The 19,464-nt window shown below is 40.4% G+C and overlaps 1 protein-coding gene across 2 annotated transcripts in view; it reads right to left on the reverse strand.

Moving 5' to 3' along the window:
* LOC140484622 (annexin A4-like) overlaps positions 1-19,464 on the reverse strand; it is a 97,454-nt gene that overhangs the window by 17,647 nt on the left and 60,343 nt on the right. For both annotated transcript variants that reach the window (XM_072583144.1, XM_072583143.1), the window contains exons 6-8: positions 11,748-11,827; positions 8,906-8,962; positions 1,005-1,098 (exon numbers count right to left, since the gene is read on the reverse strand). In XM_072583144.1, the coding sequence (XP_072439245.1) occupies positions 1,005-1,098; positions 8,906-8,962; positions 11,748-11,827 (231 nt within the window). The remainder of the gene's footprint in view (positions 1-1,004; positions 1,099-8,905; positions 8,963-11,747; positions 11,828-19,464) is intronic.

A 19,464-nucleotide genomic window follows, 5' to 3' on the forward strand; every position in this document is an offset into this window, starting at 1 on the left:
CCTGGCAGCTATAGACCTAGAGCCCAGATGCCTGGTAGTGGTAGGCCCAGAGCCTGGACACCTGGCAGCAGTAGGCCCAGAGCCCGGACTCTTGGTGGCTGCAGGCCCAGAGTCTAGACGCCTGGCAGCGTTAGGCCCAGAGCCCAATGCCTGGAGGCGGTAAGTCTGGAGCCTGGACTCCTGGTGGCAGTAGGCCCGGAGCCCAGATGCCTGACAGCGGTAGTCCCAGAGCCCAATGCCTGGAGGCGGTAGGCCCAGAGCTTGAATGCCTGGTGGCGTTAGGCCTGGAGCCCGGACGCCTGGTGGCAGTAGGCCCAGAGCCCGGACTCTTGGCAGGAGTAGGCCTGGAGCCCAGATGTCTGGTAGTGGTAGGCCTGGAGCCTGGATACCTGGTGGTGTTGGTGAGGTGGTGGCAACAGCAGAGCCAGGGTCACCTGGGGCATCGGCATCATCATTGTTGTTCCTGCCGCAGGACTCCTTGAGGAACACCTTGCAGAAGCTCTGAAAGCTGTGCTTGAGACCCCAATTTCAGCAGCAGATGAACTTTAAGCAAAGTCATTTTATCCTGTTGTACCTCAAAATGGTGGCGGACTGTGGCAAGGAAACACTTTTCACTGTACCTTCAATGTATGTTGACCATAAATAAATCATTCATCATTTTTCAGAAGCAAATCCTAACTGTACCTCAGTCAGAGCAGGAACTGAAGCTATCACCGTTGCTGTTATTCTGAGCCAATTCCAACCAATGAGCCAACTAGATAAATGTGGTAGATAAAATGAATCAACAACATTTCCCAGTCTGCACATAAACTATGCTGATCCTCAGCTTGCTGCAATACTTCTTTGCTTCTCTGGGAACATGACTCATGAATCATGGGGATGAGTGAAGGGCCTGTTTGTCAGGCATCAACAGCCAGTGAAGGAAGCTATTTTAATTGAGAAACATCATTACAGCAGTGGAGCATGTGGAGAACATTCAAGAAAGCTGGATATTTTCACTCTACCTTTTCGCAAATGAGCGAAGTTCCTCCTGCAAAATACTTTAATAAATGTGGTCTCATCAGTTCCCCACTTATCTTCTCCTGCGGCAAACAATCCCTGTAACAAAATACAAAATACAAAGATTGAGGGGATATTAGAAATGTAAGAAGTATCAGTGGTTAAATCTCATCACCATAAACTCTTCGCAGATGAATTGTTTTTCCAAGGTTTGAGGTTTCAGTTAAAGTCCTGACCTATCAGCATGGCTTAGTCAGTTATACTCTTATAGAGTCATAGAATCATAGAGTCCTACAGCACAAAGATAGGCTCTTTGGCCCAAACTGGTCCATGCCAAGCAAACTGTCCATCCACGCTAACCCCAATTCCCTGCACTTGACCTATATCCTTCTCATCCTTTACTATCCTAATGCCTTTTAAAATGTTGTTAATGTGCTAACCTCAACCACGTTGGCAGTTCATTCCATATGTGTACCATCATCTGTCTAAAAAAGGTTGCCCTCAGGTTCCTTTTTATTCTTTGCTCCTCTAACCTTAAACTGATGCCCTCTAGTCCTCAATTTCCCAACCTTGGGAAAAAGACTGAGTGCATTCACCCTATCCATGCCTCTCATGATCTTATGCACCTCAATAAGGCCCCCTCTCAGTCTTCTACACTATAAGAAAAGAGTCCCAGCTTGTCCAACCTCTCCCTAGAGTCCTGGAAATATCCTTGTAAATTTCTTCTGCATTCTTTTCCAGTTTAATAACATCCTTCTTACTGCAATTTGACCAAAACTGAACACAATAGTCCAACTGCAGCCTCACCAACATCTTGTATAACTGCAACATAACTTCCCAACTTCTTTATTCAGTGCTCTGCCTGATGAAGGCCAGTGTGCCAAAAGCCTTCTTCACTGCCCTGTCTACCTGGGACTCCACGTTCAGAAAACTGTGAACTTGAACTCGAAGATTCCTCTGTTCCAACACATTCAAGGCCCTACCATTCATGATAAAACTCCTCCCTTGACTTGACTTTCCAAAATGCAAGATTTCACACTTATCTATATTAAACTCCATTTGCCATTTCTCAGTCCAGTTCCCCAGCTGATCAAGGTCCTGCTGAAATTTCTGACAATCTTCTTCACTGTCCATGATACTGCCTATTTTAGTGTTATCATCAAACTTACTAATCATGTCTTGTACATTCTCATCCAAATCATCGATGTAGATGACAGACAGTAATGTGCCCAGCACCGACCCTTGAGGCACTCCACTAGTCACAGGCCTCCATTCTGACAAGCATCCTTCCACACCCTCTCCTTCCTAACACCAAGCCAATTGTGTATCCAATTGTCCAGCTCGCTCTGGATTCCATGTGATCTAACCTTCCAGAACAGCCTAACATGTCGCACCTTATCAAAGGCCTTACTGAAATCCATATAGACTACATCTACCGCCCTGCCCTTGTCAACCTTCAAACCCTGTCTTTCCAAGTGAATGTATATCTTATCTCTCAGAATCTTCTCAAGTAACTTACCCACTACAGATGGGAGGCTTACTGCTCTATAGTTCCCAGGTTTTGCTTTGCAGTCCTTCCTGAATGAGGGCACAACACTCGCTACTCTCCAATCTTCTAAGACCTCACTCATGGCTAATGATGATGCAAAAATATCAGTCAGGGCCCCCACAATTTCTTCTCTAGCCTCTTGCGCTGTTCTTGGTCAAGTCAATGAGATTTATCCACTTTCATACATTCTAACACATCCAACACCTCCTCTACTATGATGTGGACTGTCCCAAAGGTATCACCACTTACTTCCCCAAGTTCCCAAGTCTCCACAGTAAACACAGAGGAGAAATAATCATTAAGGACCTCACCCATCTCCTGTGGTTCTACATATACATGTCTACTTTTGAGGGGTCCTGTTCTCTCTCTAGTTAATCTATTACCTTTAATGTACTTAAAGAACCTCTTTGGATTCACCTGAATCTTCTTAGCCAAAGCTATCTCATGCCATCTTTTTGCCTTCCTGATTTTCTTCTTCAGTAAACTCCTCAATCCCCTATATTCCTCAAGGATTCCCTTGATCCTAGATGTCTGAAACGGAGCGATACCTCCTTTTTTTCTGGTCAAAGCCTCAATATCTCTTGCCACCCATGGTTCCCTATTCCTGCCAACCTTGCCCTTCACCCTCACAGCAACATATAGACACTGAATTCTAGCTATCTCACTTTTAAAGATCTCCCACTTGCCAGAGGTCCCTTTGCCTGCTCCTGTCTAATTCCATTCAAATTCGCTTTGCCCCAATTTAGAACATGAATCTGTGGACCAGTTTTGTCCCTCTCCATAACTGTTTAAAAATTAACAGAACTATGGTCACTGGTCCCCAAATGTCCTCCTCTGTCATCTCAGTCACCTGTCCTGTCCTATTTCCCAAAGGGAGGTTGGGTTTTGCCCCTTCCTGAGTAGAGGTTTCTATATACTACTTGACAACATTTTCCTGAATGCACTTAACAAATTCAACCCCATCCAAGCCATTAATGCTATGGCGCTCTCAGTCTATGGTAGGAAAATTCAAATCGCCTACTATGACAACTTTGTTGCTCCAGCAAGTCTCCCCAGTCTTCCTGCATATTTGTTCCTCTAATTCAGTTGACTATTTGGGGGCCTACAGCACAACTCCAATGATATTACCATCCCTTCTTATGTCTTAGCTCCACCCACAAAGCCCCACTGGATGATCCTTCAGTTATTTATCTCTGATTACTGATGTGATACTTGCCTTAATCAAAAATGTAACATCCCCTCTCCTCTTTCCACCACCTCTGTCCTGTCTAAAACACCTGCACCCTGGCACATTAAGCTGCCAGTCCTGTCTCTCCCTTAGCCATGTTTCTCTAAAGGGTATAATATCCTAGTCCCACGTATCTATCCACGCCTGAGTTCTTCAGACTTACCTATCAGTCCTTTTGCATTGAAATAAATGCAATTTAATCCAACAGGCATTCCTCGCTCCCTGTCCTGTTCCAGCCTGACCTATCTCTTCAACTTACTATTTCTAATTCTTACCTCTGGTTAGTATAGAATTTAAAAATTGCTAAAAAGGAGATTAGAAGTTACAGTTTTTCATCTTACACCATTTTATAGAGATTGAGGAGAAAGTGTGAATTGGTTGGGCCAAAAATGGCGAGGAGAGAACCGTTAACTGTCAGTCTGAATCCTTAGACCAAGCCAGTACACTCAACTTGGTTCTTAATTGTATTTATTACCTGTAAAGTCACCATTGTCCCACCAAGAGATAGGGCTGCTCTCTCATCAGTGGTGATTTAACCATTGAGAGTCACCACATATCAGGCAAGGGGAGAGGTTGATAAGGTGGGACCTCCATAGTAACCTCAGCCAGTGAGAAATTGAGCGCACATGGTTGGCATCACTCCGCATCACAAACTAGCCAACTGAGCTAACCCGACACCTGCCATAAGCACATTTTTTCTTCTTTCTTAATCTCTGCTTCCTTTGGTCATCCATAGAGCTCTGGATTGGTTTAAATCACCTTTCCTTTTCGAGAGAATGTACCTCGACTGTGCCCAAACCACCACCTCTGTGAAGGTAGCCCATTGTTCAATGATTATTTTCTGAACACACTTTTGCCCCAGTTGAACTGGTCCACTTCCATTCTTGCCCATTGAAGTCAGCTCTCCACTAGTTGATTCTCCCTACTCTAGAGTGACTAGTTCAATTTTTCACACTGTCAACCAAAACCTTATGACAAAATTATCACTGTCCCTCAAACAGACCCCACTCTCACTTGACCTACTTGATCCCATTCCCAAGAAGAACGTTTGGCAATGCCTCCTTTTCTGTTGTACCCAACATGTAATGTTGTTGGAAATGCTCTTGAACATAATCTAGGAACACGTGTTCCTTGCTGCATGTTACACTGCCACTTTCTCAGTCTCCATACAGGTATTTAACATTCCTCACTATAATGATGATGTTCTCATCTCCCTAATTTATTTGCAGATTTGTTCTTCTACATCCTACCACTATTTGGTGATCTATAGATTACACCAAGCAATATAATTGCACCCATTTTATTCTTTATCTTTCGCCAGGCCAATTGTCTCTGAACCCTTAAATATTCACTTTCTCCAGTACGGCAATGCTTCCGACTAAATGTATTAGCAAGTTTTGAGAAGATTTGCAGCTCAGGTTGAGCTTCTGAATGTACGTTTGCTCGCTGAGCTGGAAGATTAGTTTTCTGATATTTTGCCACCATACTAGGTAACATCACCAGAGGCATGCTGATGATATTACTTAGCATGGTGACGAAATGTCTGAAAATGCACCTTCTAGTTCAGTGAGCAAACTTATATCCATACCAAAATGTATTGCCCATTGTCCTTGTGTCGGAAAACCTTACAACCAGAAATATTTAACACCCAGACCAGCCCTTCCATGAGCCTGGTCTCTTATCACCAAAACATCATAAACCCACTTGGCTTTCAGATTAATGCAAGATTCCATTGTATTATTTAAAGAGCAGATGAGTTAATTTTGTTGTCCTAGTATCATAAAACTGTGAGCACCCAGAGGAGCTATTTAGTAGGTTGTATCTGTGCTGGCCATCCAAAAGAGCAACTTCTCCCTTTTACAGATAATGATCTCATTCCCTTTGGAAAGCTTCAGTTGACTCTACCCCCACCACAGAATCAGGCAGTGCATTCCGGATCCTAACACCTCTATGTCTGCAAGTTTACAGGTCACTGTTCCTTGTTCTTGCCAATTATCTGATATCTGTGCCCTCTGGTTCTCAATCTTAGCAATAGGAACATGTTTTCCTTTCTAATATGTCCAGACCTATATAATTTTGAAATCTCCTCACAAGCCTCTCTTTCAAGGTAAATAGTCCAAATTCCACAGAAATTTTTCATCCTCAGAATCTTTCTCACAAGTCTTTCTTAGGCATATCAGCTGGTATATGTATAATCTGCTACCCAGGATGAATGTTGCAGTCACCATTCTCTAAGTGTAGGGAGAAACTGGAATCCAATATAACAGTATTACAATTGGGGTAAAGGGAACTACAAAGGCATGAAGGAGTTGCTGGCCAGAGGAGATTGGAACAGAAGCCTAGCAGGGAAGATGGTGGAGCAGCAATGGCTGGGATTCTGAGGATAATTGGGAGGCTCAGCATAAATTAATCCCAAAGAAGAAATATACTAAAAAGGGAGGATGAGGCAATGATGGCTGACAAGGGAAGACATACACAGCATCAAAGCAAAAGGAAAAGCATATAATGTGGGTGGAGGGTTGCCTTTTAGACTGGACGCTTGTGACCAGTGGTGTGCCACAAGCATCGGTGTTGGGTCCACTGCTTTTCATCATTTACATAAATGATTTGAATGTGAACATAGGAGGTATAGTTAGTAAATTTTTAGATGACACCAAAATTGGAGATGTAGTGGACAGCAAAAAAGGTTACCTCAGAGTACAATGGAATCTTGATCATATGGGCCAATGGCCTGAGGTGTGGCAGATGGAACTTAATTTAGTGCTGCTTTTTGGAAAGGGAAATCAGGGCAGAACTTATACACCTAATGGCAAAGTCCTGGGAAAAGCTGCCTAATTTTGCTCCCATGTCTTATGGTCTACAGGGCCTGCTTGGTAGAGGGCAATTAGTTCCTGGTCTAGCCATGTCTCGTGTTAAGAGAATATAATTTACTTTTACAGATTACATTGATATGTCAGAGACTTAGGGAGACTTTGAGGAGGATCCAATGTTAGTCTCACTCCTTGAGATCCTAAACTGGTCTACCCATAAGTCCATATGATACAGTCATAGTGGGGGCAGTGCTTATGGCATTCATCAGGATTAACCCTTTCACACCCATATACAATTTTGACACTTTCCTGGTCTGCTTCGTGACCCTGACCTGCACCATTACTATGATGACATAGACATTACACAACTGGTTGTCATTCAACATTTCACATTACCCAAGTAGATTAGATATCAAATAGAATCACAGCATCATACAGCACAGAAACAGACCCTTCAGTCCAACTCATTCATGCCAACCAGGTTTCCCAAACTAACCTAGTTCAATTTGTGCACGTTTGGCCCATATCGTTCTAAATCTTTTCTATTCATGTACCTGTCCAAATGTCTTTTAAATATTGTAACTGTACCTGCACCTATTACTTCCTTCGACAAATGAATCACCCTGTGTGTGAAAAATGCACACTGTTAGGTCCCTTTTACATCTTTCTCCTCGCAACTTAAAAATATGCCTTCTAGTTTTGAACTTCCCTATCCTAGGGAATAGATCTATGCTATTCAGTTTATCTAAACCCCTCATGGTTTTATAAACCTCTATAAGGTCACCCTTCAATCTACAACTCTCTAGTGAAAGATGTCCCAGCCTATCCTAATAACGCAAACCTTCTGCTCCTGGTAATATCCTTGTAAATCTTTTCTGCACCCTCCCCAATTCAATAGTATCCTTCCTATAGCACACTGAAAGCAAATCACAAGTAATGTCTTTGTTATGATTTGACACCATGATAGAAGATTCTTTTAAGAATGTTTTTTTGCATATACTGCAATGTGACATATAGTTAAGGCTAACAGTAAAGTATTGGGTATTGATTGTCTTTGGGTACAATTAAAACAGGGAAGTGTGCCCAGGTATCCAGTGAGAGGAAACAATGTCCACTGACACACTCAAGGCCTTCCACAACCGACTGGCAGTGCAATGGCTACAATGCATCATCAGCCCCAGGAATGAAAATTTAATTTTGGAATTTGTCTTTGAAGGTATGAATTTTGGTACAGTGCCTCTTCACAGCTAACTCTTCAGGATAATTCAGTAATTGGTTTTGCAAAAGAGTGAAGAAGGGTAACTGGATTCAAAACATTGACTCTGCCTTATCTTCACAGATGCTGCCAGCTCTGCTAGGTTTCTCAACAATTTCTGTTTTCATTTGTGATTTAAAAGGGACTGTTGAGATACGGGTGGCTTGTACTTAGAAAACAGGTGCTTAAGCCTGCATTCTGGAAATAAACCTACTTTCAAAGGAAATCTCAGCGTCTTGCGTATTAATTCACCATTTGACTTGGTTATCGTGCAAGTTCTGAGATCTTTAATTTGGAGATAAATCTTTGAATGAAGGACTCTCCCAATATTTCAACATTCAGAATAGGAACACTAATTGCAAAACAATGGACTCAATCGCATACCAACAGAAGTTTGGAATTTCCTTCTGGCCTGTACATGTTTTGGCCTGTATTTTCCTTCTCAATAATCAAAAAGAATTTGCAAACTGAGACCAGAATTGCCATGAATAAGATTGGCCCTTTTTGCACCAGAATACTAAAATCCCAATGAACATCATGTTGCAGTCACCCTGCTGTAGGGAAGATGTTGTGAAACTTGACAAAGGTGCAGAAAAAAATTACAAGGATGTTGCTGGGATTGGAGGGTTTGAGCTATAGGGAGAGGCTGAATCGGCTGGGCCTGTTTTCCCCTGGAACACAGTGAAGGGTAACCTTGTAGAAGTTTATAAAATCATGAGGGGCATGGATAGGGTAAATAGACAAGGTCTTGTTCCTGAGGTAGGAGAGTTTAAAACTAAAGGGCATAGATTTAAAAGGTCTAAAAAGGAAAGATTTAAATGGGACCTGAGGGGTAACTTTGTCACACAGCATATAGTGCATGTATGGAATGAGCTGTCAGAAGTTGTGGAGGCTGGTACAATTACAACATTTAAAAGGCATCTGGAGTAGTACGTGAATAGGAAGGGTTTAGTGAGATATGGGCCAAATGCTGGCAAATGGGACGAGGTCAGATTGGGATGCTGGTTGGTGCAGAAAATTGAACCAAAGAGTTTGTTTCCATAGCGATATAAAAGACAGCTTACTTTAGCATCTTGATTTGCAAGATCTTCATCCACATGGCAACTTTCATCACGCTTACCCTGACAAGGAAAACACAAATGTTTTGAATGTAAAATTACTGCATTAAAATGACAGCAATTGTACAAGAATCTTACCAGATGGTTAAAGTACAGTTATTAAACTGTTGTGGCTCTAGATTTTTAAAAAAAGAATCACATGTTTTCTTCTTTGCATGTTTGTCCCTTATCATATAAGAACATAAGAAATTGGGCCAACCAGCAGCACCCCCCCCCCACCTCCCCCAAATCCAACCCTTCCCAGCAAACCTGCTCCATCCTTCAACAAGATTATGGCTTATCTGCCACTTTCTCATCTCCTCTTTCATTTCAACTCCTGACAAACCTCAACTCTTTGATATATCAAATATCTAACAACCTCCTTTAACTATTTCCAGTGATCTGGCTTCCACAGCTCTCTGGGTAAGAGAAGAGAATTCCAGATGTTCACACCCATGAGGAGAAGAAATTCCTAGCATTTCAATTTTAAGTGAATAGTCCTTATTCTGTAACTAAGTCCACTGGTTTGAAATTCCCTCATTAGTGGGAACACCTTTCCTATCAAGATCCTCCCGCCCATCCCCAGAATCTTGTATGTTTCAACAAGATCACCCCTCATTCTTCAAATCTCTAACAAATAAATGTCCAATCTGTTGAGCAGTTCTTGGCAAGTCAACTATCCCATGAATCAGTCTAGTGAATCTCTTTTGAACTGCCTCCAATGCCAGTATATCTTTAGTCAAATACAAACATCAAGATTATGCACAACTCCAGCCTCATCAACTCTCAATACAGTTACTCTATTCCCCCAGCAATAAGAAGCCAAAATCCCATCTGCCGTCCATGCTGCACCTGCATATTAAGTTTAGAGTCCTCTGTGCTACACCTTTTTTTGGAATCTCTATCTCCATTTAAATAAGTCTGACTTTTGATTCTTCAAAATGCATAACTTTTCACATTAAACTCCATCCACTGAGTTTTTGCCCATTCACTCAACTTATCTATATCCATTTGAACATTCCTCATCACAACATGCCTTTTCACCTATTTTTGTATTGGTAGTAAATTTGATACGTTACACTCTGCTTCCCTATACAAGTCATTCATATCATCGGTAAATAACTGAGGCCTTAGGACTGAGCCTTAAATTGCTCTTTTCAGCCTGAGAAAGACTTATGGGAGGTTCACTGATGATGTTACCTAGTATGGTGATGAAACGTCTGAAAACGAACCTTCCAGCTCAGTGAGCAAACCTACATCCAAGACTTATTAATCCCAATTATGTCTTCTGTGTATTAACCAGGCAACTGACTGTGTGGAGTTTGCACATTCTCCCAGTGTCTGTGTGGGTTTCCTCCGGGTGCTCCGGTTTCCTCCCACAGTCCAAAGATGTGCAGGCCAGGTGAATTGGCCATTTTAAATTGCCTGTAGTGTTAGGTAAAGGGGCAAATGTAGGGGAATGGGTGGGTTGCGCTTCGGCGGGTTGGTGTGGACTTGTCGGGCCGAAGGGCCTGTTTCCACACTGTAAGTAATCTAATCAATCCACAGTGCATGCTAATACATCATACCCAATACCATGACCTCCCACATTCTATATGGCACCTTACAGAAGGCCTTCTGGAAATCCAAATACATCTACTGGTTTCCCCATTATCAACTATAGTTGTTATATAATCAAAGAAATCCAACAAATTAGTCAAACATGATTTCCCTTTCACCAAGCCATGTTGTCACTGTTTGCTGGGTTAAGCCTTTCTAAATGTCCTGCGACTTCTTCTGTAATAATGAACACTAGTATTTTCCCAATGACAGATGTTAGGCTAACTGGCCTCCAGTCTATCGCTTTCTGTCTCTCTTCTTTGTTGAACAGGGCTAACATATTAGCAACTTTCCAATCCATTGGAACTACAAAGAATTCAGTGAGTTCTGCAATATTCCAACTAATGCCTCCATTATCTCTAACTCTTTGGTGCAGGCCATCACATTTTGGCAATTTGTCTCTCTTCAGTCTTGTTAATTTGTCAAATACTTTGACCTTCATGATAGAGACTGTTACAAGATCTGTCCTCCCATTAGCACCTTGCTTATCTGGTAATTTTGGGACGTTTATAGTGTCCTCCACTGTGAATAGCAATGAAATATTAGTTTAACATTATTTCTCTATTCACCATTATCAATTCTCCAAGGGTTCCATACTCACTTTAGTTATTCTTTCTTTTTATTATCTTTACATGCCTGATTTCTTCCTCAAGTCAAAAACAGAATCTTGCTATTGTCCTGATTTGTCAATGAACATAACGACAACCAAGGACCACCTAGGCTCCACACACTGGTATTACATTAGATGGTTATGAGAAGGAACGCAATCTTCATTTTTTTTATCATTATGAAATAATTTCTTAAATTATGGTACTTTGCTGAAAGCCAGAGATACCTTTAGTTATAATGAGGTCTCAAATTATAACCAATATAATAAAAGTAATGAAAGGATTAACAATGAGAGGGCACAGATAGAAGATCATTTGCAAAAGAAGCAAATGTGAATGCGAGAAGACAGCTCTTACACACAATGAGTAGTTAAGGTCTGGAACATGTTGCCTGGAACTGTGGTTCAACTAAGGCATGCAATATTCAGGGTTTTGGGGAAAAGCCAGGGGAAATCACACTGAACCGTAATGTTCATTCAGAGAGCAAGTACAGACATGATGGGCTGAATGGTTTCCTTCTACACTGTTAAGAATTTTGTGAAAATATGAAGTGAATTTATGATTCTCAGGAATGGATTGCCATGAATACAAACCACACTAACCTTCAGCAGGGACACTAAAAGTTCCTCGAAGTCACCGGAATTCTCTGACTTGAGATCATCCTTTAAACTTGAAGCGTTCTCTATGGAACAAAAAGAAATGACGAATACTGTTCATTCTGATAAAAAGAATTGTTTTCATTGGGCAAGGTGAAAATGCTGGATTTACTTCTGTAATGTATAAAGCCAAGCAGGAATATCTATATATGCAAAAGCACAAAATACATGTTGAAAATTCAGGCAAATTACTCCTTTTCCTTAGTAATAGCTCGCAACTGAGATTTGACTGTGTAATGCAATGGTGTAATTGAATGTTGACTTCAACATTCCAGTTTTGTTAAAGCCTCCATTTACCTTGTTATCAGATGGAATCATTTTAATTTCCTCAGTGCCTATGCCTGCAACCCAATACTACACTGAATACAGTGCACAGAAACAGGCCATTCAGATATAAATCCATGCTCGAGTTTATGCTGAATTGATGCCTACTGATTTTCATCTAATTCTCCCTTTCCTCCCACCTCATATACTGACCTCTACTGCTCTTTAATACACCCTCTCTAATTTGCCTCAGACACTTAGTGGGGTAGTGATTTCCACATTTTCACAACCTGCTGAGCAGAGGTTTTTGCTATTAGGTTTTTGTTAAATGATAACCTCTAGTTTTGCTCTTCAAGTGTAACAATATCTCTGACTTAATACCTGCTGTAATTCTGAACACCTTTTAGGTTAGCTGTCAGCCCTCTAATTGTCAAGGAAGAAAAAGACCTGGGATGCCTATCCTTTCCTGGTCAGTATAAGCTCAGTTTTGGTGAGGATGGAACTCAGCATGCAACAGAAAGCAGCAAGTGAGGCGTATAGTATGCATGCAAGTAGAAAGGAAAAAAAATCAATCATCACTGCCTCCGTTAAAAGCACTGGACAATCCTGCAGCCCCTTTACATCAGAAACAAAATGATAACTAGACAGTATTTGTCCAGATGCTATTCAAATCAGTAACTTCAAGAGGTCCAAGGAGATTAGTTTATGAAAACCTATCAATCAACTGAGAAAAATAAATGTTAGTTATGTTGTTATAGTTAAGTAATTGGAGATAGAGGGTGTTGATTGATTAAGGGACTACAACTTTTCTGCACAATTGACAGCTTTACATGTAGGGAGAATGGCAGTCGTCAAGAATTAAATCTTAGAAAATTTGGAACTCAAAGTTATCATAAGACTTTAATCATCAGGGTTTAGTAAAAACAGGAGATTGGCGAAGGTGTTTCGGTAAGGTGGGAGTGCTTGTAGAGAATGCCTCACCAACAAAGTAACCAAACTATTGAAGGTCCATTCACTATGGTCAATTGAGGTTGATAATATTTTGGAACCTGACTAGTCAATAGTTGATGAGGCACCACATATCTCATATATGCATGGTTTTGACAGTTATGATGAGCAAAATGTGATAGATCAATGGCCAGGTGGCAATAGGCAGAATTATACTGACACATCAGACAGGACTATGAGATCTGGAGGACAATTGCCTGGATGGTGGATTCAGATCACATACATATTGTGTGAATGGATCTGTGAATGGAGGAATGCAATTGTGGCTGCGACAGTAGGCAGTGATATTGGCAAGCTGCAAGATTTGCTAAATGTGCAAGATAATGGATAAGCAAACCTATAGGTTGAAAGAATTCAGTGAGCAAAAACAGTGGAAAACAAGAAAGTTTAGTGCTTCTTCCCAAAATAGATCTGGGAGTGGCTCTTAGGGTGGAAAACATACATACAGAAATGAAAGAAGTGCTTGATCAGATAGACAGCGTCTCTAGTCCTACTAGCAAAAATCCAGGGAGAGACAGAGGTCCAAGTGTAGTCCATTGCTTGACAAGATTATGCAACAGAACAATCAAAAAATACTATCAGACACAGAAGCCCTTTTAACAGGATGTTTTGGTAGCTGCGTAAAAATTTAAGTTCAGTCATTAAGAGAAAAGTGAAACAAAAAAAAAATTGGATAATTGGAAGGAATTTGGTGTCTACTCAAAGTGCCAGATAGAGGACAGCCTAGCGATTGTCATAGATGGAAAAAAATCCTCCCAACTGGAACTTAAGACTAAGCAAGACACATACTTTAAGGTTTCCAAGAGTGACTTAGAAATCAAAATGTTGGAGTGGATTCCCTCGCGGAAGGAAAACCAATCTTCAAATTTTTCTTAGCTGTGTTGGCCATATGTTCTTTGGAATGTAGGTCCATTAACTAAAACAAAATTATTGCAGGGAAAAAAAGATCAGAAAGAAGTATTTTTTGAAGCAACTTAACCACTTCGACCTGTGGAATTTCAGCACTTCATAAACAAGGTTCATGAGGAATTTAGGATTGAAAGTCCTTTAAATATATTGGCTTAGACATAAAGGTTGCCCCTGACCTCATCTTCTTTAAGTTAAAACACAGAAAACATTAATCGTATTACAATAAATTGTGCTAGATCTTCACAATCAAATGATGTCCCATTTAGAAACGAAACAGGAATAGTTAAGATTAGGTGACAGTTGAGGTTTGGACAGTTGAACTGGCTAGGTACTTAGACAAGATTAGATGCTAGTCCTAATGTATTGGAACAAATTATGATGCTGGAACACACAAGAGCCATAGAACAAATAATGTGTTTTTAAAAAATTAAACACAACTCTTTACTCAAATTTTCAGACTTTTGGGTGCTAAAGGATATGAAATTGTGGTCTGAAGAGGGGCAGATACAGTTTAATTTGGATAAGTGTGAGATATTGCATTTTAGTAATACAAACAAGGACACGACATAAAATCAATGGTAGGGCCCTGGGTAGTGTTGTAGAACAGAGAAATCTGGAGGTTCAGGTACAGGTACATAGTTCTTTGTAGTTTGCTTCACAGGTGGACAGGGTTGTTAAGAAGGCATTTAACATACAGGCCTCATTGTTCAGACTTTTGAGTGTAGGAGTTGTGATGTAGGAGATTGTATAGGACATTGGTGAGACTTCTTCTGGAATACTGCATCCAGTTTGGTCACCCTGTTATAGGAAGGATATTATTAAACTGGAGAAGGTTCAGAAAAGATTTACCAAGATGTTGTGGAGAATGGAGGGTTTGAGATATAAAAATTGACTGGAACAACGGAGACTTTTCTCACTGGAGCATAGGAAATTGAGGGGTGATCTTATTGATGTTTATAAAATCATGAGATGCATAGATAAGATGAATGACAAGGGTCTTCTCCCTCGGATGGGGGAGTTCAAAACTAGGAGCTATATTTAGAAGATGAGAGGAGAAAGATTTAAAAAAGAATGTGAGTGGTTCATGTGTGAAGAGAATTGCCAAAGAAAGTGGTGGATGCAGATACAGTTACAACATTTAAAAGACATTTGAATATGGTCTTGAATAGGAAAGATTTGGAGGGATTTGGGCCAAATGCAGGCAGGTGGGACTAGTTTAGTTTGTGAACACGGTTGGTGTGAACTGGTCAGACTGAAGGGTCTGTTTCCGAGCTGTATGACTCTCTGAAATTATGATTTGGAGATGCCGGTGTTGGACTGGGGTGTACAAAGTTAAAAATCACACAACACAATCACAGTACTAACGGTACTGTGTTAGTATTCTAACAGATGAAAGGCTTAACAGACAATCAATTTTTCAATGTATAATTTCAGTTACATCACGCTGTAAAGTTTTGCTATAAATTCTGTGTGTTAGGATTGAGCCCTCCACTACCACCTGATGAAGGAGCGTCGCTCCGAAAGCTAGTGTGCTTCCAATTAAACCTGTTAGACTGTAACCTGGTGTTGTGGAATTTTTATCTCTGAAATTAGTCACTTTTCATGACAGTTAACTTGTCAATCACCCAGATGGATGTTTGAGTGGAGCTCCTTTTACAATATTCTTGATGAGTGAAAATGGCAAATGTTTTTTCTTGGTCTGGGAAGTTCAGAATAAATGAAAAGAGTAAAAATTACTTTAGCTCTGGAAATACTGACTCCGGTAGAAGTAACAGATATGGAGTTTTACTGGTCATATATGTTGGGGGGAAAAATTCTACAAAAAGATTATTTTGAAAACAGTCTGCCCATTGAATATTATATACATACTCTGTGGGGCAACATATGTAACAAAAGTGTGACTGAAAGAGAAAAGGGGTAATACTGATCTTGTTGATGACAAGTGGAATGTTAGAAAGGGGAAAAAAATCTCCAAGATAAAATGGATAGATGATGAAGGGCTTTTGCCCGAAACGTCGATTTTCCTGCTCCTTGAATGCTGCCTGACCTGCCGGGCTTTTCCAGCACCACTCTGATCTAAACCCCGCAAGTCATTAACTGTCAGATTTCGGTACAAAAGGTCAATTGGAGGTCCTAGAATATTAGGATAGTAGATATTCTTCCTCAAAAAGGATAACAATCATCTCACAATCATTAGATAATATTTTCCAGATTTTACTGAATTCAAATTCCACTACCTGCTGTGGTGGGATTAGAAGCTAGAACCATCAACTGGCATTCTTTAAAAATATGTTTCAGTCATGGGATGTGGGTATACTGGCTGGGGCAGCATTTATTGCCTAAGCCTAAATGGCCTTGATAAGGTGATGGTGAGCTGCCTCCTTGAATTGCTGCAGTCCATGTAGACCCACAATCCATGAGGAAGGGAACGCTAGGATTTTATCCCAATCACATTGAGCGAACGATACTATAGGGGTGGCATGGTGGCTCAGTGGTTAGCACTGCTGCCTCACAGCACCAGGGTCCCAGGTCCAATTCCAGCCTTGGGCGACTGTCTGTGTGGAGTTTGTACATTCTCCCCGTGTCTGCGTGGGTTTCCGCTGGGTGCTCCGGTTTCCTCCCACAGTCTAAAGATGTGCAGGTTAGGTGAATTGGCCATGCTAAATTGCCCGTAGTGTTAATCAGAGGGGTATGGGTGGGATACTCTTTGCAGAGTCGGTGAGGACTTGTTGGGCCAAAGGGCCTTTTTCCACACTGTAGGGAATCTATTCTAATCTATATTTCCAAATTAGGATGTTGATTGGCTTGGAGGAAAACGTGATGATGTTTCCATGTATCTGCTGTCTTGTCCTTCTAGTAGTGATCATGGGTTTGGAAGGCAATATCTTAGGAGCCTTTGGAAATTTCTCCAGTGCAGCTTGTAGATGATACATATCGCTGCAATTGATTATTGGTGGAGGAAGTGGATGCTTGTGGTTTTGATACCAGTCAGGCAAGCTGCTTTGTTCTGGATGGTGTCAAGTTTCTTGAGCGTGTTGGTACTGCACTCATCCAGGCAAGTGGGGAGTATTCCATCACACTCCTGACTTGTGCTTTTTAGATGGTAGACAGGCTTTGGGGAGTCAGGAGATGAGTCACTCACTATAGGAGCCCTGGTCCCTGACTTGCTCTTGTAGCCACAAATGTTTATGTGGTTAGTCAAATTCAGTTTCCAGTCAATGGTAACCCGAAGGTTGTTGATATTTGGGGATTCTGTAATGGTGTTACCTTCCAATGTTGATGTTAGATTCTCTTGTTCAAGATGGTCATTGCCTGGCATTTGTATGCCATCAATGTTAATTGCTACTTCTTGGCCCAAGCCTGGTTATCATCTACGTCTTATTGCATTTGGCCATGGACTATTTCAATATCTGAGGAGTCACAAATAGTGCTGAATATTGTGTAGTCATCCCCACTCTGAACTTATGATGGAGGGAAGGTAAAGTAGCTGAAGATGGTTGGACATGGAACATTACTGAGAAAATGACAGAGATATCCTTGAGCTGAGATGACTGAATTCCATTACCATTTTCTTTGTGCCAGCTATGACTGCCAGTTTTCCCCCTTACTCTCATTGATTGGATTGCTAGTTCAACAATGGTACCATTATTCTAATCCCACACAATATAGCGGCATCTAAAACCATATCCAAGAGTGTTAACCTGGGCCTTTGTATTACTAGGCCAATGACACATTATATCACACCACCATGTGGTGCACAAAAAAAAAGTGGGCAGTCCTTTATTCTTCGCCTGTTTGGTTTGAAATATCGTTAGTGTGCTATAATGTTTTGAGGGAAGTCTGTTTGTGGTATGCAATTAAATTTTGAAGAATATGCAGACAGAGGACATTAATTAATTAAATACCTTGAACACATACTTCTGGGACACTAGATGTTTTTTGTTTAAAATGGAGAAGCTCACATTAGTTAACACAAACAGAAGAATTGATGTCTAAAATGTATATCACCAATGACGTTCAGATTACACTTGACCTTCATCTAGGCACATTGAATGGTGGTGTTCATATTGAATGGTGATGTTCATATTGAATGGTGGTACAGTCTCCAAAGGTCTGTTCCTGCACCTAGTTTCCATGTTTCTATGCTTCTAGACATAAAGTTTTGCTGAATCTGGCAAAATCATTTTTAAAAAGTGGGCAAGTCTTAAACTATTGTCAATACCAACTGAAGGACCCTGTATAAGTAAAAGACAAAATTTAATTGTAAAACACGCTATTTATATTGAAGATTTTGCAAACAACCCAATAACGTTTGAAATTGTTAAACAAAAAAAGTTAAACTTTTCATTTTGTTCTTGTCTGCACAGTTTGCAAGTATTGCCAATACATAGTAATTCTTGCAAACTGTCCTTAACAACAAAGTGCATTATCTTTCAGCAATCAAGTGCTAATAAATCCTAACTTATGAAATATAGAAGCTAAGTACTCAGAACAACTTTGACTATTTTTGTCATGGTTTTAATTTAGTACAGAAATATTTCTTGGCCTCAAGGATGGAAGGTCAGCTGGTTTTAAGTGGATTCAATATCAACATCCTCAAAATTCTTCCAAGAGAAAACACAGATGGTAGGAAACAGTCATATATTCCTTATTCGGATTCGGAATTATTTTCTAGAATCATGCGAGTATCTCCTCTTTCCTCTTGATCACATTCTGAACTTTCACACTTCCTTTTGCATTTCGTTCAAATGCACACACACAGTAACAGGAAAGGAACATATCCTACCAACTTCCTCTAAATCTAGTGTGTCATAGTTAGTGTTAGCGGAAACCTCGCATATTAAAAGAAAAAAATGCTATAAAAGAAACCGTAAAATCCATCAGTAAAATATGATCTAGTACAGCAGAACTGTCATTTGTTCCATTCATTTACAGTTAAACCTTAGTATACCAACTCAGCAATTTAACAAATTGACTCCAAAATTGTATAACTCACACCAGGAGAACTGGGTATTTCCAGATTTCAAAACTAGAGGGCATATTTTTAACATGAAAAGAGAAAGATTTAAAAAAAGACATGAGGGGAATTTTTTTTTAAACACAGGGTGACTTGCATGTGGAATGAACTTCCAGAGGAAGTGGTGGATGCAGCTACAATTACAACATTTAAAATACATTTCAATATGTTTGGAGGGATATGGGCCAAGCACAGGCAAATGAGACTAGTTTAGTTTGGGATTAGGGTCGGCATGGACTGGTTAGACTGAAGAATCTATTTCCATGCTGTATGACTCCAAAACTAGATAGAGAACTTGTAATAATTAGATTCACTTAATCAATAATCTTAACAATAGAATTAAATTCATGCCAAATGCCCCTAAAGTCAAAGTTATTTTTACAAAATACAAATGCTGAATATAGTAATAGAATAGGTTTCTGGTGACAAAGGTTCCTCACAGGATGTTAGTGTCATTGGCTGGGC

This window comes from Chiloscyllium punctatum, chromosome 13, assembly GCF_047496795.1.
Source record: "Chiloscyllium punctatum isolate Juve2018m chromosome 13, sChiPun1.3, whole genome shotgun sequence".
Classification (NCBI taxonomy): Eukaryota; Metazoa; Chordata; class Chondrichthyes; order Orectolobiformes; family Hemiscylliidae; genus Chiloscyllium; species Chiloscyllium punctatum.